A 20,527-nucleotide genomic window follows, 5' to 3' on the forward strand; every position below is an offset into this window, starting at 1 on the left:
ATCGCATGTTTGCCTGTCCAAGACAAAACTTCTGTCCGCCTTTATCTCTCTCTCTCCCGTTGTTCCGTTGGAGCTTAATTGTTGCTCGCTCGTCAGTTGAGACGGCAGCTTTCAGGCGGACAGTTTTAGAACGAACTGCTTTTAGAGACGGAGTGGAGTCATCAGCAGCAGGAATTGACGCTCGCTGCAAATCGATTGCGACTCGGCTGTGTCGAATAATTTAAGAAGTCGGATAGCCCATTGAAAGCGGAAGGGGTGGTCGCAGCGTAAAACGGAATCAGAGGAATATTTCCTCGCCGAAGGGACAAGTGATAAGTTACTCGGTGGCACTGGAAAATTGTCATCGCAAGCCTGACGCCCAGCTAGATGAGTTGTGCGTGACGTCAAGCTGAGGATCCGAAAGTATAAATGAGCAAGCACAGGGCATCATTGCAAAAGTGTGTTCTGTCTAAATCAGTCGACGGAGAGACTGGAGCGATTTCAAGGGATGCGCGATTGTACCACTTTTTTTTGTCTTCAACAATTCTTATTGAACATAACGAGAATTACACACACGAAAGAATGGTATTTTATCCATACACCCTATTTTTCCATGTACTCTCTATCCCATTCTATGGCCTTCCTCCAGCGCGAAAGAAGGTATGCCCTGTCGATACCAGTCCTTGTCCTGGTGACGGAGCCAGTGCTTCACTGTGTGAAACACCTCCTCATCGTCCGCAAAATATCTTCCACGAATGGCATCCTTTAATGGCCCAAACAGGTGGAGTCTGAGGGGGCTAGGTCAGGGCTGTAGGGTGGATGGGGTAACACTGTCCAACCCTGTTTTGCGATGTTTTCAGCAGTCCTTAGAATTGTGTGGGGCCGAGCGTTATCGCGTTGCAGCAAAACATCTCCTTGGTTGCTGTGGCGCCAAAATCGCCGAAAGCGCGTCTTGAGTTTGGTTAATGTGTTGACATATGCTTCTGAATTAATGGTACCGCCTCTTGGCATCACATCAATGAGAATCACACCCTCACAGTCCCAGAACACGGTGATCATGACCTTAACGGCGGAATCAGTTGCTTTGAATTTTTTCTTCCGTGGGGAATGGCAATGGCGCCATTTCCTCGACTATCGTTTCGTTTCGGGCTCAAAATGGTGAACCCAGGTTTCACCACCTGTCACAATCTGGGTCAACAAGGCCTCCCCCTCAGCTTCAAAACGTAGCAATAAATCAAGACAATTTTTTTTTCTGTGCAACTCGTAATCCACCTTTAGACACCACAGGGTCCATCTTGCACACACTTTTGAATATACAAGGGTGCAGATAATTTCATCCACACTTTCTTTGCTGATTGACAGATACAGCACCAACTGTTGAGTCGTAGTCTGTCTGTCCTCCCGAATGACAACATCAGCTCGCTGCAACATGTAAGGTGTGACAGCCGTGGATGGTCTCCCCGACCGCTGCAAATCGTGGAGCTCCGCCGAACCGCCTTCTGATGACCTCACCCTCCGTGTCCAACGACTAACTGTACTTCTGTCAACAGCAGATGCTCCATACTTTGCACAAGCGTTTGTGAATATTCCCCACAGTTTTTTTCTCGGCAGTGAGAAATTCTATGACGGCACATTGCTTGTAACGTACATCACCTACAGACGCCATTTTGAAACTGTCCTGCAGCTACGCTATCTGTCGGAAGTGACGAAAAATTGGCGCGCTCACTCAGGAGACTTAAAATAATACATACGTAACGTTTCGCATTCGTCAATTGTTTTCGGCTGAGAAAAAAATGCGGTGAATTACTTTCTGGTCAACCCTAGTATAATCAGGCACTCGTGTGAAAAACAGCGCATTTTATTGATATACGACATTTTGCAAACAACAGATGAAGGTGAACAGGTAGATGCCGTTTTCTCGGATTTCCGAAAGGTGTCCGAGGCTGTACTACACTGCCGACTGTACCACACCAAAATACGATCTTTCAGAGCATCTATACAGATATATGATTGGCTCGAGGAATATTTGGCTAATAGAACCTAGTAGATCTATGTTATAACAGACGGCGAGTGTTCTATAGAAATGAAAGTATAAGGGGCAGTCGAACGGAAACGATACAAATCATATAATGAGCATGACACGGAATGTGGTAACCCAGGTACGTGTTTGTATACAAGTGCTATCTATTGCGAATCCCTGGGGACTGGATGTTTGTGCTGTCCTCATCATTTCATCATCATTTGTGAAAGTGGCAAAATCGGATTGTGTAACGATTGGGAATTCGTACGGGCGCTGAATACCGCACAGTTGAGCGCCCCACAAACCAAACATCATCATCATCTATTGCGAATCGCAAAGGAAGAGCGCGAACGTTCCCCACCGCTGTGCTATTTGTCTGTAAAGACGTGCTCGACGTGAGGTCAGTGACTCGTATGTGCACCCGACATCACTGCGGAGGTCGGGAAAGAGGGACACAGATGTGCGGCTTTTGACATCAGAAGGAATGTCAGTAAGTGAAATTCACGCCCAAATGTCTCCTGTGCAAGGCGAACACACTATGTCACGTGCGCGCGTTTTTGGGTGGCATAAACGATTCCGAGGAGGCCGGGTGTCACTGAAAGACAGCAGTGAGCAAGGACAGACTCATCGCGTCGTTATCCCCTCTTTCAATGCTGCGGTGGATGCTGCCACCAGCAGGAATGACCGGCGGCGGACGGTAGAAGGCATTCGGTTCATGTTAGGCATCAGTCACGTTACCATTCACGCCATCGTGACACAGCATCTGAAGTTCCGGAAAATCTGTACGCTGTGGATTCGCATCAGCCTGACGGGGGAGTGGAAGTTGAACACAATGTTGACATCACTGCACCACCTGGAACGGTATCAAGATGAAGAATTTCTTTTCCTGCCCTGTATTGTCGCGGGTGATGGAAAATGGTATCATCATTTTGAGACAGGAAGTAAACATCAGAAGCATCTAAATTTGTGTCTCTTCTTACACCTCTCACCACACGTGTTACAGGGGCTGGGTTTGGGGGAGAAATGTTTCCCCTGGGAAAAGATCAACCCCCCCCCCCCCCCCCACACACACACTAGCCAGGTATCAAACGATTAATTTATTGTGTCCCCAAAAACAAATCCGCCACCAGAAATTCCTCCCCCCCCCCCCCCCCCCCCCCCCCCCCGTCCACAAAAACTTTTTTAGCTATTACACGTACGCTCTTCAGCTGTATGATATATACAATTTACTATGGCTGGTGAACCTCCTGAATTTTGGACACAGAAACAGGGACTTTACCCTATAAATTGCAAAATGCAGGTGTGCCAGCAACTTGCAGCTAAGAGAGCTCATCGCGCTGGGGAAGCAGGGTTAGATTTAAATGTCTTTGAAGCTGCCAAAAATGTCGAAAACCAAGTTCCTTTCTTTTACACCCATACTCTGCCGAGGACATATTCACCTTTTCTGTGCTACGATAGGAGCATTTTTCATCTCAGTTAACTTTCTCTCTACCGCTATTTTGACATTAGACCGCCTTAGCTTGACAACCGACGTAATGTACATTTTTGTTGACTCGGGCGACGACTGATCCGGTATAGGGTTTTTTTATTGTCTTTCGAACCATGTTGCTTCTGTCCCGGTAACGGACAAAGGTTTCACAAAACAATAGGACGACCATTAATTAGATGTATTTATCTACCTCCTTACAGATTTTAAACCGATTCGCACAAGTTGGAAACACAGAAGTGGCATATGTAAAAAAACTCGCAAAAAACGTGTTTTCTGCACGAAAAATACCAATGAAGCTCGATTTTTGAAAGTGAGTTTTCATTTTTGCCGTAAGAATGCGTTTTTTGTTTATATGAAACACTTTAAACCGTTTTCGTGCATCCAGTTCATGTAACAACGATTATTACATACTACAAAAAAAATGGATCAAATGGCTCTGAGCACTATGGGACTTAACTTCTAAGGTCATCAGTCCCCTAGAACTTAGAACTACTTAAACCTAACTAACCTAAGGACAGCACACACATCCATGCCCTAGGCAGGATTCGAACCTGCGACCGTAGCGGTCGCGCGGCTCCAGACTGTAGCGCCTAGAACCGCTTGGCCACCTCGGCCGGCTACATACTACATTTCGCTCTAATTTAAACCATCGCATGTCGACAATGGATAAAGATTATTATATAAAAATATTTCGTTTTGACTTCATCCATTTATCTATCGTCGTACAGATTTGAATCGATTCGTACAAGTTTAAAGTATAGAAGCGGTGCGCTTCAAAAACCTGCCAGAAAAACTTGTTTTCGCAAATAAAACCCAAACGAAACAAGATTTTTTCAAAGGTTCGAAACTTACCTTAGACCAGAGCGCAATACACCGGTATATCAAATTTCAACCAAGAGTCTCGCTCCATTCCGGAGTTATTTGAGGGTGATTTTTTTTTGCGCGTAAAATCCGAACGTTGCACATGCAAATGGTGTCATCGGCTGAGCATTAATTTTAGCCCAACTAAAATATTTGGGACAAGGAATTAATCGATTCGCACAATTTGCCTAGGCGTCAGCTCCGGTTCGTCGTTCTAAACTTCTTTAATATACTGTAACATAACCATAGTAGGACAAACATTCGAACAGCTGTACGAATGGCCGCTAGTCCAAAAACTTCTTACCCTATGTTCCTAGCTCAAATAAGAACAGAGCATCAAGATCCACTCCCCTCCCTCAAACTGCGATACTGCGAGCGACCTATTCATACATATTTGTTACAGCGCTTTCGCGCTTTGACGACAAGGCGCCATTTTGAAGGCAAAGTCTAGTGCCGCCACTTCTCGGAATTTACGAAACTACAGCCACCGAACATGTACATAACTCCTCTAAAATTCTCACTTAAGTGTTTCACAGAGGATGCAGGAAACCACTCTCACACTCCGATACGTTATTGCAGTGCCTGTGTGGGTAAGAAGAACGATGCAGTGGTATTTTGGACATGCATGCATGTCCGAAGGAACAGGCACTGCAGCGACTACAGCTGTTATGAAATACGAGGGGCGTTTGAAAAGTCAGTGCCAAGTTCGAGAGATGGCACCATCGGCGCGTATCAAGGTCATGTTTAGTTAGTAGCATCTCTAGAAAGAACGCACACCAAGTTTCAGCTATATTGGTCTCTTTTTTTGTGTTTGACATTCGTTTGAGACAAGGAAGTGGAGTGATTGTCAAAAAATGGACGAAAAAGAATTTCGTGTGGTGATTAAACATTACTTCATGAAAGTCAAAACGCCTCAGGAGACTAAAGAGAAGCTTGATAAACATTACGGTGACTCTGCACCTTCGATTAGAACAGTTTAAACTGGTTTCAAAATTTTCGGAGTGGCCATATGGGCACAAGTGATGCTGCACGTTCTGGACGCCCTGTGGAGGTTAGAACTGCAGAAATCATTGATAAAATCCACGATATGGTGATGGATGACAAAAGAGGTAAGGTGTGTGAGATTGCTAGTGCTTTGAGCGTCTCGAATGAAAGGGTACATAATATTTTGAATAAACATTTGGACATGAGAAAGCTATCCGCAAGATGAGTTCCCCGATTGCTCGCGCTTGGCCAAAAACGGAATCACGTGAAGTGTTGCAAGGATGTTTTGCAGCTGTTCATAAAGAATCCGCAGGACTGTAAGCGTCGTTTCGTCACTGTGGATGAAACATGGATACATTACTGTACTCCTTAGACCAAACAAGAATCTAAACAATGGGTTACCAAAGGAGAATCTGTACCAAAAAAGGCGACCATCTTTTGGGATTCGCAAGGGATAATCCTCATCGACTATCTGGAAAAGGCTAAAACTATTACAGTTGCATATTATTCATCGTTATTGGACCGTTTGAAAACCGAGCTGCAAGAAAAACCCCGGTGATTGGACCGCAAAAAAGTCCTTTACCATCACGACAATGCACCAGCACACTCCTCAGCAGTTGTGGTCGCAAAATTAATGGAAATAGGATTCCCACTCGTTTCACATCCCCCCTACTCTCCATACTTGGCTCCCTTGGACTGCTATTTGTTCCCCAATTTGAAGAAATGGCTGGCAGGGCAAAGGTTTTATTCAGACGAGGAGGTGATTGCAGCAATTTGCAGACTTGGACAATTCCTATTATTCGGAAGGGATCAACAAATTACAACAGTGTTGAATGAAGGGTATAAGTCTAAAAGCAGATTACGTAGAAAAATAAAAAAGGTTTACCCCAAACACGTAAGTAGTTTTTTATTTTTGCATGGACTTTTCAAAAGCCCCTCATACATGAAATGTGTTCGCAGTTGCGAATACGACCAAACGGGAATGACGACATATGAAGTTATAAATGCTGAAGCTGGAATATTCCACGACGTTCCACAACAAATTCCTCATTTTTTCAACCGAAACTGATCGAGAAATAATTTGTTTCATTACTTATTGAACGCTCCTAGTAGTATTTTATTGTTCCACGGATTTGATCGTTTATTTGGGGGTGTATGTAGGTAGCTGCTACTGCCGGTGCGTGTTTGCAGGTTGGAGGTGGAGAAGCTGAGGCTGATGGTGCGCCACATCCTGCAGTTCATCACCATCCGGCAGTTCCCGCCGGCTGACAAGTCGCTGCCACCCACTGAGCAAGAGCCGCTGGTGGATCCCCACCGCCACGCGCGCGCTCGCGCTGATCAGTGAGTACTCAACAGTCACACTCCCAGGCGTGCAGTGAGCTGTCCACTGAAGAGAAAACCCTAATGCTAGCTGGTACACCGTTGCTAATCAAGACGATATTTGACGTCGAGAATGCTATGGTCAAATAGATCTGGTGTACAGAATAACTGTCTGGATCCCAGATTTCCGTACGAATGCAGGATGCATGCATGTTTGCATATTTTGGTCATTTGGGGATAAATACATAAGCCGAAATTCTTTCGACAAAATAGTGCGAATTTAGACATTTATAATGCGTGTGTTATAATTTTCTAGATTCACTAGTCATGTTACAATAACTTGCATGACAACAGTGCGTCTAAAATACACACACCAGCCGGCCGGGGTGGCCGAGCGGTTCTAGGCGCTACAGTCTGGAACCGCGCGACCGCTCCGGTCGCAGGTTCGAATCCTGCCTCGGGCATGGATGTGTGTGATGTCCTTAGGTTAATTAGGTTTAAGTAGTTCTAAGTTCTAGGGGACTCAGAAGTTAAGTCCCATAGTGCTCAGAGCCATTCGAACCATTTTTTTACACACACCAACAAATGTTTTGCGTCATTCATTTATTTCGAAATTCATGGTACTGAAAACAAAAACTGGTTCTGATGCTTCCGTATGTATTCATTTGCAATGTCATCAAATCACCAGATCAAAAAAACAAACATCATTTATGTAACTACAAAACGATCTGTTTCCTATGGGAGACGTGAGGGGGGGGGGGGGGGGGGTGGGGGGGGAGTTCTCACAGCACTCCTGAGGAACGTCAGTACTGAGTGGAACGTCCCCTTGCTCGAATGGAAGCTTGATTCCGCCGTACGATATCTTCGATGAGATCATCAAGCCCTCGTACAAACTGTTGTGCTCTCCAATTGCGATTCTGTGTAATTTTAATTTGAAATTAACAACAGCCTAAGTTGCAATGTTTACCTAGATTTATCTAGGTTTCAGTTGAGATAACCCAACCTTCTTCAGCATAAAAGGAATAGGTATTATGGCAGATGGACTAACTTCCGGCATGGTACCTAACGTGGAACTTGTCGTAGTTCTATTATTATTTACTTTCTTGTTATACAGCCGTCTCACCTATTCCATTCATAGGTAAAGTTTCATATAAAATAGGGCATCTTCTAAAGAACCAGGGATTCTAGACAATTTTTTTCTACTAATAATAGTCTGCAGAAGAACCTGATGCTCACTTTTAAAAAGCCTAAAGATAAATTGTCATTATCCGGAGTTTACATGATTACATGTGGCAGTTGCCCGAAATTTTACATCGGCCAAACAGGAAGAGCCCTACTAGCAAGATATCCCTACTAAAGTTGGAAATGGCACGCGTGGTTCGACATTCGCTGAACACTTAATGCAAACGGCTCACTCACCCAACCCTCCGGATAATACTCAGCTCTTGCATTGCGAAGTGAAAGGTACGCGGTTGGATATTTTGGAAGAAATACAAATTTTTAAACACTTACTATATGATAAAAATAGCCTTCTTAACGACCAGCTGCAGCTGCGGAACAAAAACTTTTTTGAAGGTTTTCAACCGTTATTCCATCCGCCATAATTTTAGGTAATAATCATTATACCCTTGCCCAACATGTTTTTAGCACTCCCGTTTGCTGAATAGCTGGGATTGTCTGGTATTTCAAACCCGTAGTTATCCTCATGCGGTAAAGTTCGATGATTAGCACAATATGCTGGGTTGGCTTAAAATAGTAAACGCATTGCTCCCATATCTTTGTTCCTTACGGGATAACGTATACGTCAATTTCTTTAGCCGCATCTAGTTATCCATAAAAAAATTTAGTTTAGGAGTACGTGTTAGTACCAGTGTTAACAAGTACGCATGACACACTATCGCGCATGCGCTCTCGTGGCTATTGCCAGTTCCAGTACAACATCCGTTGCTGCCGTACTGCGGTCGCGAAGTGGGGCCGAGGCTGTTTCCCAGATAAGTTACTGCAATATGACGATGTATTAATATTATAGTTTTTAGTTTTCGACGTTGTCCATTATGGACAAATCGTAGTTCCTTTTATTCTGAAGAAGGTTGGGTTATCCAAACTGAAACCTAGGTAAATCTAGGTAAACATTGCAACTGAGGCTGTTGTTAATTTAAAATCAATATTTATACAGTTGCTGACAGGACCGCGAAAGGTTGAAAATATTAAGATTCTGTGTAAGTCGTGTAGAGTACATGGTCGTTGTAGAAGTCCAAAAACAACTTTTTTTCAATCGATCCACATATGTTCATTTGGGTTGATGTCCAGGGAGCATGCAGGCCACTCTATTCTGGTGATTCAAAAATTCTGAATCAACGTGTTCAGGGGAACTAGCATAATGAGCATGCGACTTATCATCTATAAAGATGAAATTGTCACCAAAATGTTTGAGACACATTCCCGCTATTGACTGCAGAATCTCGTCCCTGTACCGTAGAGCAGTGAGGTTGTCCCTCAACAACAACGAGAGGTGCTACTGTGGCCTCATGTGATGCCACCTCAGAACATCACTCCATCACCACCTTGTTGCGGGTTGTGGGTCACAGCGCTGGAGGAATTCATGTTACAAGGTTGTCTCCAAACACATTGTCGGCGATTGTCAGGGTAAAAACACATCAGAGGCTTGTCGGTGAACAGCACTCAACGCCACTCCTCGGGCGTCCATTCTCAATGATTTCTTGCCCACCTGTAATGGATTCTACTGTGTTGTGTTCTTCGACATGGTATCAGCCATGGTCGTCGGTAATGGAGATTCGCATCATGCAGTCGTCTCCAAACAATCTGATGCGATACATGACGTCCTGTAGCCTCTTCGAGCACCCAATTCAATTCTGGAACACTCTTTTCGTTTCACGCGAAAGTCGTAGCTATCGATGATCCCGTGCACCTGCCGAACGTGGAAGGCCTCTGCGTTGTAAGTCCTCAACACTAACTGTCGATAGGAACCGATTCCATGTCCATACAACATAACTTTGACTCCGGTGCAAACGTCGAGCAATGTCCTTGGATGACAAGCCTTCTGCATGTAGCGTGATGATAACTACCCAATCACTAGTCGCGACTGTTCTTCGCGGCATGATGAATTTCACTCTCCTGTTCCACAAACCTCTCCAATGCGTCCCTAATGGTGCTTTACTTTCAGCTGAAATGTTGCAATCCATTCGAGTGTAGGTAGCGCTGGTGGTAATTGTGTTAAGGTTTGCGAAAAACGTCAGGGCTGATTGCCAATCGGTACAGGTACAGTCACAATAGCAACTCACCTGCACTAGATATCGGGCTGATGGAATATGTTTGTTGATGTGTGTATAACAATGCGAATACGCTGATATCCTCTACAAAGAAGATAAATAGATGCATAACATACACAGCTTTGATAATTCTGACAGCCTTAATTAAATCATATGGTGACAGTTTTCACTATTAAAGGTATTCTAGAATGCACTTGTCCGTGTTGCCGCACTTAGAGACATATTGCCAGATTTGTCTTTGCCACCACAACCTATTTTGACCAGAGGTGGTACCTACTTGGATAAATGCTGACATCTTTTACTGTCATAGTTTCAGTTATGTAGGTCAGAGACCGCAATTTACAGCTAATTTATTGAATACATCTTAACTGCATTATATTGAAAAGCTTTAAGTTTCTGCGCCCTAAATGACTTTTGTTCGGTTATATGTCGTAGACACTTCTGCAGCTACTTATGCAGCTTGCTTTAAAGACACTCAAGTGGCATTCAAGAAAATATATTTGAAACAAGACTTGATTTACATCAAATTAAATTTTGCGCATTTGCCTGCAGCAGTAACGAAGTGTGAAGCCATAGGTCTACCACTGTTGTAATCTTTGACAAAAGGTTGAAAAATCTTCGCAGTTATCCTAACGAGAAGTAGGCGTTGCAGTTACAGATAAGCTGAACAAAGTTATCGGATCAGATCTTGATTCTGAGTTTATGAAGATTGTGGCGAGTAGCTTAATCAGACGCTGTCCGAAATTTCTTCACGTACCACATAAGTATGCTCATGTTACTCTCTGTCATGTATAAAGGTCATTTTACGAGTACAAAAAATGTTCTGTCACATAAACATATGCGTTTAAGTAAAAAAAGTAGAGAAATTAATCGTTGTGCAGTGTTTTAGAGCAAAATAATAGAAAGAAATACATAATGGATTTTTGATACCACTTATTTGTATTGTTTTGCTGCCTCGTTGTGAATGTTTATTGATATGATACTGCATGCATGTATGTTTTGCGATTAGATAGTGGATGGAAATCCGGGCTCTACTGATGTCCCTTTGATGTGATGCAGTGAGTAAACAACTGGCTTCGTATTTGCAAGAATGTTCAAGCTCTATATGGCTTGCCAGATGGGTTCCCCAGTCATTTTAGATGAATACTCGGATGTTTACTCGAACGGGACCGTGGGTGGCACTCTCCTCTATCTATCTCCAAATCAGCTTACAATGCATGTATCTTGACTTCAGTATATTTTACTGCACTCCCTTACCATTTCCCTACCTAACAACCTCTCTTCCCTCCTTAATATGTATTCGATCAAAGTCACCCAGACAGGTACTCCTGATATTTTAGCACACTTCTGGTGTTCCTCGCGACACTTTCTCCTCGTTCTACATCTCTGTAAGTATTGCAACACCTAGAAATTGTCATATTCTTGTTCGACCCATATAATATCTGTCGAGCATTCACATAGCGTGGAACGATCTGCACTTTTCTCCAGTTACGTGGCCCGTTTCTTTGTTTCTTTCTAAATTTGTCGTTTATCGGCTGTATTCATGTGGAATACACTGTTGCTAAAATAGGGAGCGTTCTTCCGGATATTCTGCATAAAATCGAACTGTTTATCAGATCAAATACCTTTCATCTAGAAATCTGAATATCCCAGTTTACCAAGAACGGAGTGATGGCTCTTTTTTTCCTCGAAACAACATGCGTTGGAATATGTGATACTCTCTCTCAAAACAGATGCCAAAGAACTGATAAGCAGATCAAAATTTCTGCACCAGTGATGCTTAAAGCAACCTGCAGTTGATCGAGACCCAGTTGGTACTTTCATACCAGCAACACTTCAAGGCATAATTGAAAATTAAATTAAACTCTTCCTCTGCAGCGAGCATCGAAATTCATACAGAACAGAGCGCAAATTTCTGCTCTTTTAGGTAGTGCTCTTGGTTTTTATGTAGCACTTACCAAATTTCAATTATGGGTGACTCAACTGCTGACCGATCTCAATTAAACTATATCATATTTAATTTGGTACATAAATATCTTGCACATCTCAACACACATTTAGGGAAACGGTAAAGGTGTATGGTAAAACATGCTGAAGGCATGATACATGTTAATATGGAGTACTTTGAGCTCTGACCACTTTGAGCAGTGTTCAACAAAATTAACGATATTCTGGATCTAATTAAATTCCAGATAAACTGCGTTAGTATATGTTTACTGTACAGTTCACATCCATTTCGATACATCGTTTATGAGTGTGGTAGCATTAGTTTGTCATTTGTATGATTTAATGTTTTTATTCTGTCGTTGATTATAAAAATCAGATTCAATTAAAAAAAACTAGAGTTCACTTAGTGTCATGCAATGCTATGCTGAACTCGTGACGTCAACACTAAAATTTGGTATCCTCATTCATTACGCAGTCCATTCGATGCAATTTTTTTTTCCTGTAAGAGTTGCGAGTAATATTTTGTAGCTGTGAACGGTCACTTTCGACCAGGGGTGATCAAGAATTTGGCTTGCAAGCCGTGCCTGGCATGCATGCCATAGCGCTAAGACTGTAGATTTCCCCAACCACACGCTACGCTATCTGAGCTGGAAAGGGGGAAAACGCGGCAAACGCGCCGTATTTAAATGGCACTGCACCCGTACTGCATAAAACTTGGTTTCAAATTTCTCAACAACATAAATCACAACCAAAATAAATTTTCTTTATTACATACTTCATTATTTCTCGCACGCTGAAAACATAGTATAATTTTTATCTGGTACAAACTATCGTCATGTAGACAGACGGAGTCAATTTCACAGATTTTAGAACTTAGATTCCGTCGTAATCATGACTTATTTAGTTTCGTAATCGAAAAAGATCCTTTCGCACACATGCTATGATTGAAACTCATTACGGAGACGAAGAAACTGTCCCTGAAGAAAACAATGTAGTCTTCCTGAACAGTTTTAAGGTGGAAAGATTTGTCTTTAAAACGGGAATTTCATAACACATAAATCAGTTACATCTGCACATGTACGGGGTCGCATTCTTCTGAAACGTCAAACTGTCTCGAAAACAGATGTGAGACTGGCATTGTCCTCAAAACGTTTAGAAAACTATCCTTGTAATTATTTCTAGATCACAATAATTTTTCTCCAAATCTCGCATTTTCTTTAAAGTCATTGATCTTATGGAACAAAATTGTGTTTGTTAGAATTTATCCCTTTCATAACGCTGTTTTCTTTCTAAATGCATCCTCACCAAATCAGAAAGAGGTTGTTTCTCACCGTGCATTGTCTTACTATGGGCAGCGTGCACTGAAGTCCACGTAAAATGTGTCTTTAATCCATTTCGGATTTTCTAATTTGCGTTCCTACACTCCTTTTTCCTTCATATATTCAACAATAGCGGGCTGTAAATCGAAAAATCGTTCCTGGCATGACCTTGACGTATACGACTTATTTTGCAATAACTTATAAAGTCTCCTAGGGGTCGGTGCTGGGGCCGCTACTACTTCTGATTTTTATAAACGATATGCCTTTTAGTATTACAGGTGATTCTAAAATATTTCTGTTCGCTGGTGACACTGAAACGTCCCCTTAGAAAAATTATACATGACTGTGCTTAAACTGACACACAATATTTTTTTAGCGCAACGCAATCTGACTTTCAATAATCCCTACAAAAGAATGGCCCTGACTAACATTAACCTATACCTTTCACAAATCACTTACCTCACAAAAATCTTCGTTACTCGAACTACTGCAATACAGCGAGCGCCACTACTGCCAGCTAAATAAAAGATTCAAACTACGGAAGGCGGTAACTACTGATAGGCGTAGTTAGCAAATGAAAGATTTTAATAGAGAACAAACAATGTATTTACCTTAATAGTCATAATATATATATATAGCAGTTCATGACATCCATTCTTACAAATGTACTGTTTCTGATGGACACACCACCAGATTATCCATTCTCAAAAATCCGCCATCTCACTTCCCCACATCCACCACTGCTGGCGGCTCACCTTCAACTGAGCAACGCTACGCGCTGTTAACAGCCAACAGCCCAACGCTACAATAGCGAACAACAATGCAAACCAGCCACAGACGGCACACAGCACATCCAGTGATTTTCATACAGAGCGCTATGTGGCGTTACCAATATAAAAACCTAAACAGCCTACTTACATAGCCCCCAAGTTCCCCACAAAAAATGTTGCAAATTGTTTTGGGCAGTGGCCAATACAGATTTGCAAAAATTTTTCATAATTACAATAACAAAGATATCAAATGTACACACTTATTGATACAATGTTGGTCAAAAGCTAAAATTTTCTCACAGTCCATAAAGACAGTCCTGATCGTTCATCACAGTAAAATTGCAGTGTTTTTCTCAATGTCTGAGCAGTAAAAGAAAATGCACACGGAAGTAGTGGATTTCCATGCAGTCTTGAAGAAGTAGTGTTGTCCTTCCAACGGAAAGACAGTGCTGACTCTTGAAATGCAGACAGGTAATGGGCCAGAACAGAGCAAACCCACAGCAGAGTCAGTCAAAGTTTTGAAGAATATTGCTAGGTAGGTCACCACAGAGCAGACCCACTGTAGTCCTTGTAGAGAGTATGGTATTGGTGGGTCATCAGAGATGCAGACCCATTATAGTCCTTGTAGAGACGGCCAGCAGCCATCTATTGCGACTATGCAGGTGCACAATCACCATCGAAGAGTCTTGCGGAGAATATAGCAAGTCCATAAACCACCACTTGTGCACGCACAAAGTTTTTGGAACTGTCCTAAGAAGTCTTGCAGACAATATAGCAAGTCCATAAACCATCACTTGTGCACTCACAAAGTTTTTGGAATTGTCCTTAGAACCAGCAATGCTGTTATCCAGTCCCTTGCTGAATTATTAACACCCGTGCAAACACTAACAGTCCCTACTTCTCACATATTGTCCATGTACTATGACCAACAGAAACGTGTGCAGTGAAATGTAACTTACAAGTTATTTAATTTGCTGAACTGGTGTCCATTACAATTTTATAACATGAGAATACAATAACAAAGGTACAAAATACATCATTAAAGAACATAACAATACAGATAACATTTGTAGTAGTATGGGCTTTACAAAAGAATAGAAATAACATATACATCAGTATTACAGGAATTATGACATAAGTACATACGTAAAAGACCAGCAAAACTTTTGAAACATCAACTTCACACATGAGCAACAAAACAGAACAGATAAATAATGTCTAAACATCTTTACAAAGTAAATAACATATTATTAGAAAAATTCTACAACATAACTCGTATCAGCTAAACACATAAAGACAGGAAAAACACAAATATACGAGAGTACACAAACACACAGCGGGATAACACAAAAGGAAAGGACAGGGTTCGTTTTCAGTGTAACATTTTGTACTACAGTCCAACCCAAAACTTCATTCCATAGATCTTTCCTCTTTTTCAACATTTGTTTCCACCAAAAAAAAATCCTATCCAAGCATGCTTTCTGTATTCTATTCATCCTCTTTTAAAGTAATTATTCTTCATTGTACAGTAAATTTTCTTTTGCAACCTTTTTTCGTATAACTTCTCAATGCATTTCTTCCAATTCATCATAATTCATTCTCTTATATAGCCTACCCCCTCTTTAGCTAACTTAAATCTACTGAGCTCAAATGCATAAAACTAAGGGATGAGGCAATGCAGCAGCACAAAACAATTAATACAAACAGCAATGAAAAAAATGCAAATTGGCAAAGCAAGCAGCAATAAATGTAATAACTTATATCTAAACATGACAAACCCACAAGCAGAAAAACTAGTACACTAAGGACAACAATGCAGATAAGGGTATGTCTATTCACATCTTAATGTCTATGTAATTAAAGTGGTGCACCGCAATAAGTTATTCTACCAAAAATTACCAAGTACATGAAAAGAAAATTCTGTATGCAATTCCTGTGAAGGAAAATGTCTTTTTGTGCTCCTTCGTTTTTTTTTAAGTAAATCATAAAGTTATTATTTACTGGATCTGTAGGCATAAAATATTTATATTAGTACATCTATAAAATTTTATTTGAACCAATGCTGCAGTGGAGCTAGATACTAGATATTAAACAAAATGAGCAATCTCTCAACTACAAAGACAATAGATATAAATTGTTTCTCATCATTTCATGAGGTATTTTAGTAAATATCATAAATTACGAGCTCCACAGTATAATCATATGTTTTCAAGTTTGAGTGTGTCGTATTTGCGATGCTTTCTACAAAGATATGTCAATAGCGAAGATAATGGCCTCCTTTTTTCTCCACCTGTGCCTCTGAAAGGCACACACTAATGGCTTTTTTCCAGGCGACAGTCACGCAGCTGGGTGCCCACGACGCATTACATGAAGGTGGTCACTTAAGTTTCTTACCGAATTATTTACGACACCAGTTTGCACTACAGTGACAGTCTCATATAAAATTTCACAGGTCGAGAATTTGCGTTACAAATGTGTAGAAACAAAATCCTTTAAATATAATAGTGTCCAAAAAATTTTCGTCGGCATTGTGATACAGTCACGCATTTACACACATTTCATAACTCTTTAAAGTATGATTCTTGGTTTCCATCATCCTTTTTCACAAGTCAGAGTCCCTAACCACTACTCCTTATTCCTTACCTTATTACACATATACATATTCATCAACACGTCTTCAATATTTCATCATAATAAATACAGGGCATAATCAGATTCCTCATATAGCATCATCTCATAGACCATAAACATACCTCAACAACATACACATCGTCATCGTAATAATAACATCATAACAGATCGATCATATCTCAAAATTGTCATAGCTTTCTGAATATTTTAAAACCTAAAAAAAATTCTCTGCTCATTTCAAAAGTGTCATCTACCTCAAACGTACTTTAAAAATCATGAGCCCATACCAAATACGATATTCAAAGCTTTCATAGTATCACAATGGTTCTGAAAAATATGAACAGTTCACAAAGTACAGACAAAATACAGTTTCATAAGTGTGAAGTTATCCAACTGTGTAACTACGTAAACATCTGTCACTGATGTAGTAAAATAAATGTTTGTCTCTCTCAGTTAAATAATCAGATAGCTGTGTAATTCTGTGTTAGAGAAACATGGTACTGATGTGTAAAGTTGTATAAGCAAATACCATATTAGCTAGGGCTCCTTGTGCTTGCCAAACACATGATACACAAAGTAAGCATGTACCCCCCTGAGGATTAATGTAATTATACCCTCAGGTGTTACAGATTACAGCAATGGAATGAAATGTATCACAGAAAACTTTCTTTGTAATTTAAAAATCTTTAAAAATAAATGTTTTAAGTACAAAATTAATCACACAAATGCGCGTCCTGTAGCGCTAAATTGTGCGTCTTGTTGTAACATAATCTCTGTCATTACTTAAGGGTAAAAAATGTGCCAAGTGTCGTAATTATTGTCGTCCGTAAGCAAAGTTCTGTGGAAGTCAATGTACTTACCTAGTAATAAACAAAAGCGAAATGCTATGCGTATAGATATTGTAGTTATTACGTACAGTACCGTGATCAAGAAAGTACTACACTGTAACGTATTGTTGTGCTACAAAAAAGGCTGTCTTATTGTAGCTATACTAAAAAGTTACTACTAAAACGTGTTTTACTTTCCAGAAGAATTCAGAAAAATTGTGCAGATATAAAACAGAAACACCTCAAAAGCAACATTGTAAATGGTCACTCATTAGTAGAGTCGTGATCAAATCGTGTAGCTGTCACATAAACTAACCACTGTGTCATCTGGTATCTCACAGAAAGTACTTTAAATCCAGAATGTATTTTCAAGTAAACCAAAATGTTGCATTAAAATCTCATTAGCAGTGTCAGTATATGCTCTAAGTATGTAAGCCTGATAGTCCTTACGTAATCGTGCAACTAACAAGCAAGAATGTATAAATAACAACACTATGTCGTCTGTTCACTATAACAATGCATTCGTAATTTCTGTTTAAAAATGTTCCCTAGGTTCTAGGCTGGATAGTTAACTTCAAAAAATTGTTGCATGTTAACAGTTTGTAAGTGTGACAAAGAGTACCAGTAACGTGAAGTGAAAAATTTTATAGCAAAGACTAAATAAAAAGCAGATTATCTTTCAAGAAACGGTTTTACATGTGAAATGTGGTGCAACCCTTTACCCTTTCTAGTGGGCAGAGTTTCAACTTCAAAGTAATTATCATGTTGTATACGTCAGTGAGGAATGCTAAAATTTTTCTCAAGGTTAGTGTCTATGTTATTTTTCTCTGAGCCAGCCGGCACACGTCGCTGCCTGCGGTGCGAGTCATTGCCTGCTAGCTCTTTGTGGGCGTGCGTCGTTTTTGGGATTAGGAGACCTAACTTCTACAAATTCACCTTGCCGAGAGGGCCCAGCCCTGTTTGAATCCCGCCAGTTCTGATGAAATTCAGGTCTGTCGTTATGATTATATCGTCTGTCGTCATGTCGGTAGCTCCTGTTGTTTCTTTCTTGTCGGTTAAGTGGTGGAGAATTTCTCCCTGAATTATCACTGCACAGTGGACCGTTGTGTCTGAAGTTATTCTGTCTCCCATGATAATAATAGTTCTGGTTGCCATATTGTCTGTTTCTATGATTGTCTCTGTCATATTCATTACTACAGAAATGCGATCTTTCTCTGTAATTATTACTACTCTGCCAATGGTTGTCATATGGGTGGTGTCTGTTTTGGTCACGATTTACGTTGTAAGAATAGCCTTGTCGTGTCCATTTATTATTTCTGTCATCGTGGAATTGTGACGGATGTGACCTGTAATTGTTGTGCTCCTGTTTTCGCGTTCTGCGATTGTCAGTGTCAATTTCCAATTCTTGTAACAGTCCCTGAAAAGCTTCAATGTCGTCTTTGCAACGTCCTGCCAAAATAATATGTCGTAAATGTTCAGGCAATTTGATTAAGCAAATGCGGATGTGTTCTGAGGGACTGTATGGGTTTGACAGGTACTGATTCTTGTGCAACATGTCTTCAAAATATTTCACAAGACTGGAAAATTCAGATTGTTCGAAATGTTTCATCATTATGATGCTATGTTTTACTCGGTCTTGTGTAGCTTGAGACCAATATGCTGAGAGGAAGGCATGATAAAATTCTCCTTCACTGTGACAATTGTGAACGACCGATCGCATTCTTTCAGCTGGTTCATTCTCTAAGTAGCCACGTATAAATTCTAATCTGTGCTCAAATGACCAGTTGGGAGGAAAACAATGAGAGAATTGATGACGCCACACTTGTGGATGAATGTCGTTGCCAGAATTCTTAAATGTTTTCAATTTACGTGTAGTAATGAACAGCTTATAGTCAAAATCATCATGTCGGCGAGTCGCATGTCGGTCATTGTTACGTCGTTTCGGCGGTTCCATTTCAAAATTGGGTGCACCTTGCCAATTTCATTCATAATTTCCGAAATGCACTGTGTTATTATTTTGTGGCTGTTCCGTATTTCTATGTCCCTCTTCCCGTATTGGAGTGCGAGTGTCCTCTGAAATACGTAATTCTTGTATTACCTGTGTCAGCTGATCTTGTACTTCCCGGAATTCTCTTTGATGTTGTGTATTAATTTGATTCTGATTTTGTTTGAATTTCCTAATTTGTTCGCATTCTTCTGTGTAATTAATGACTACCGGTTTTTTCGTCACTCAGATTATATTCTACCTTCGTAGACAAATTATTTAGCTGATCTGAAAGTTCAATTACTGTCTCTGATAATGAACTAATTTCCTCCGTATGTCTTTCTGAACCAATTTTCAGAGTATCTACTGTGTCCTTTAAGTTTTTCTGAGTTTTTGCAAGTTGCATAACCGAATCGGTAGATGCAACTGAGTCAGTTTTAGCTTGCAAGGTTTCATGATTTTCATGAACAATAGTTTGCAGTTCTGTTATGGCTGCTTCGTGATTCTGTAATGCATTTTCATGCCGCGAAAAAATAGGTTGAAAATTCTCACAAATTTGTGTTTTTACGTCATTACAGACTTTTTGACATTTCGATTCAATGTTATGTAACTCAGTAGTTAAATCTTCACGTGTTTGTTCAAGCATGGTGTCTAACTTTCGAAGCTTTTGCTGTGTTTGTCTCTGATTTTGTTCCATTGTGTCTAACTTTTGAAGCTTTAGCTGTGTTTGTCTCTGATTTTGTTCCATTGTGTCTAACTTTTGAAGCTTTTGTTGTGTTTGTCTCTGATTTTGTTCCATTTGTTGCATTAATTGCAATAATAATGTATTAGTGTCTGGAATCTGTTCCTCTATGCTTTTCGGCAGTGCATTTGCACCAGCAACATTCACATTTTGACGAGCAGAAAATGTGTCTTGACTTATTTGAGAAGACGGTGAGGACGCAAAACCTGAATCTACAGTATTTGTGTCCTGTCATTTCGGATTCCTGAGGCCAACTGTTGCCGACCGATCGATCGACAATGCTTCCCTGTTCACTAATTGTTTCACTGTCTACACCATTATTTGCCGCCCACTCCATTTCCCTATGCACAATTACCAAATTACT

At 40.6% G+C, this 20,527-nt stretch overlaps 1 protein-coding gene across 1 annotated transcript in view; it reads left to right on the plus strand.

The window, feature by feature from the left end:
- LOC124798457 (probable E3 ubiquitin-protein ligase HECTD2) overlaps window positions 1–20,527 on the plus strand; it is a 348,122-nt gene that overhangs the window by 266,263 nt on the left and 61,332 nt on the right. Inside the window, 2 exon segments of the mRNA XM_047261883.1 lie at window positions 6,525–6,609; window positions 6,611–6,674. Of these exon segments, the coding sequence (XP_047117839.1) occupies window positions 6,525–6,609; window positions 6,611–6,674 (149 nt within the window).

The sequence above is a fragment of the Schistocerca piceifrons genome, chromosome 1 (assembly GCF_021461385.2).
Source record: "Schistocerca piceifrons isolate TAMUIC-IGC-003096 chromosome 1, iqSchPice1.1, whole genome shotgun sequence".
NCBI lineage: Eukaryota > Metazoa > Arthropoda > Insecta > Orthoptera > Acrididae > Schistocerca > Schistocerca piceifrons.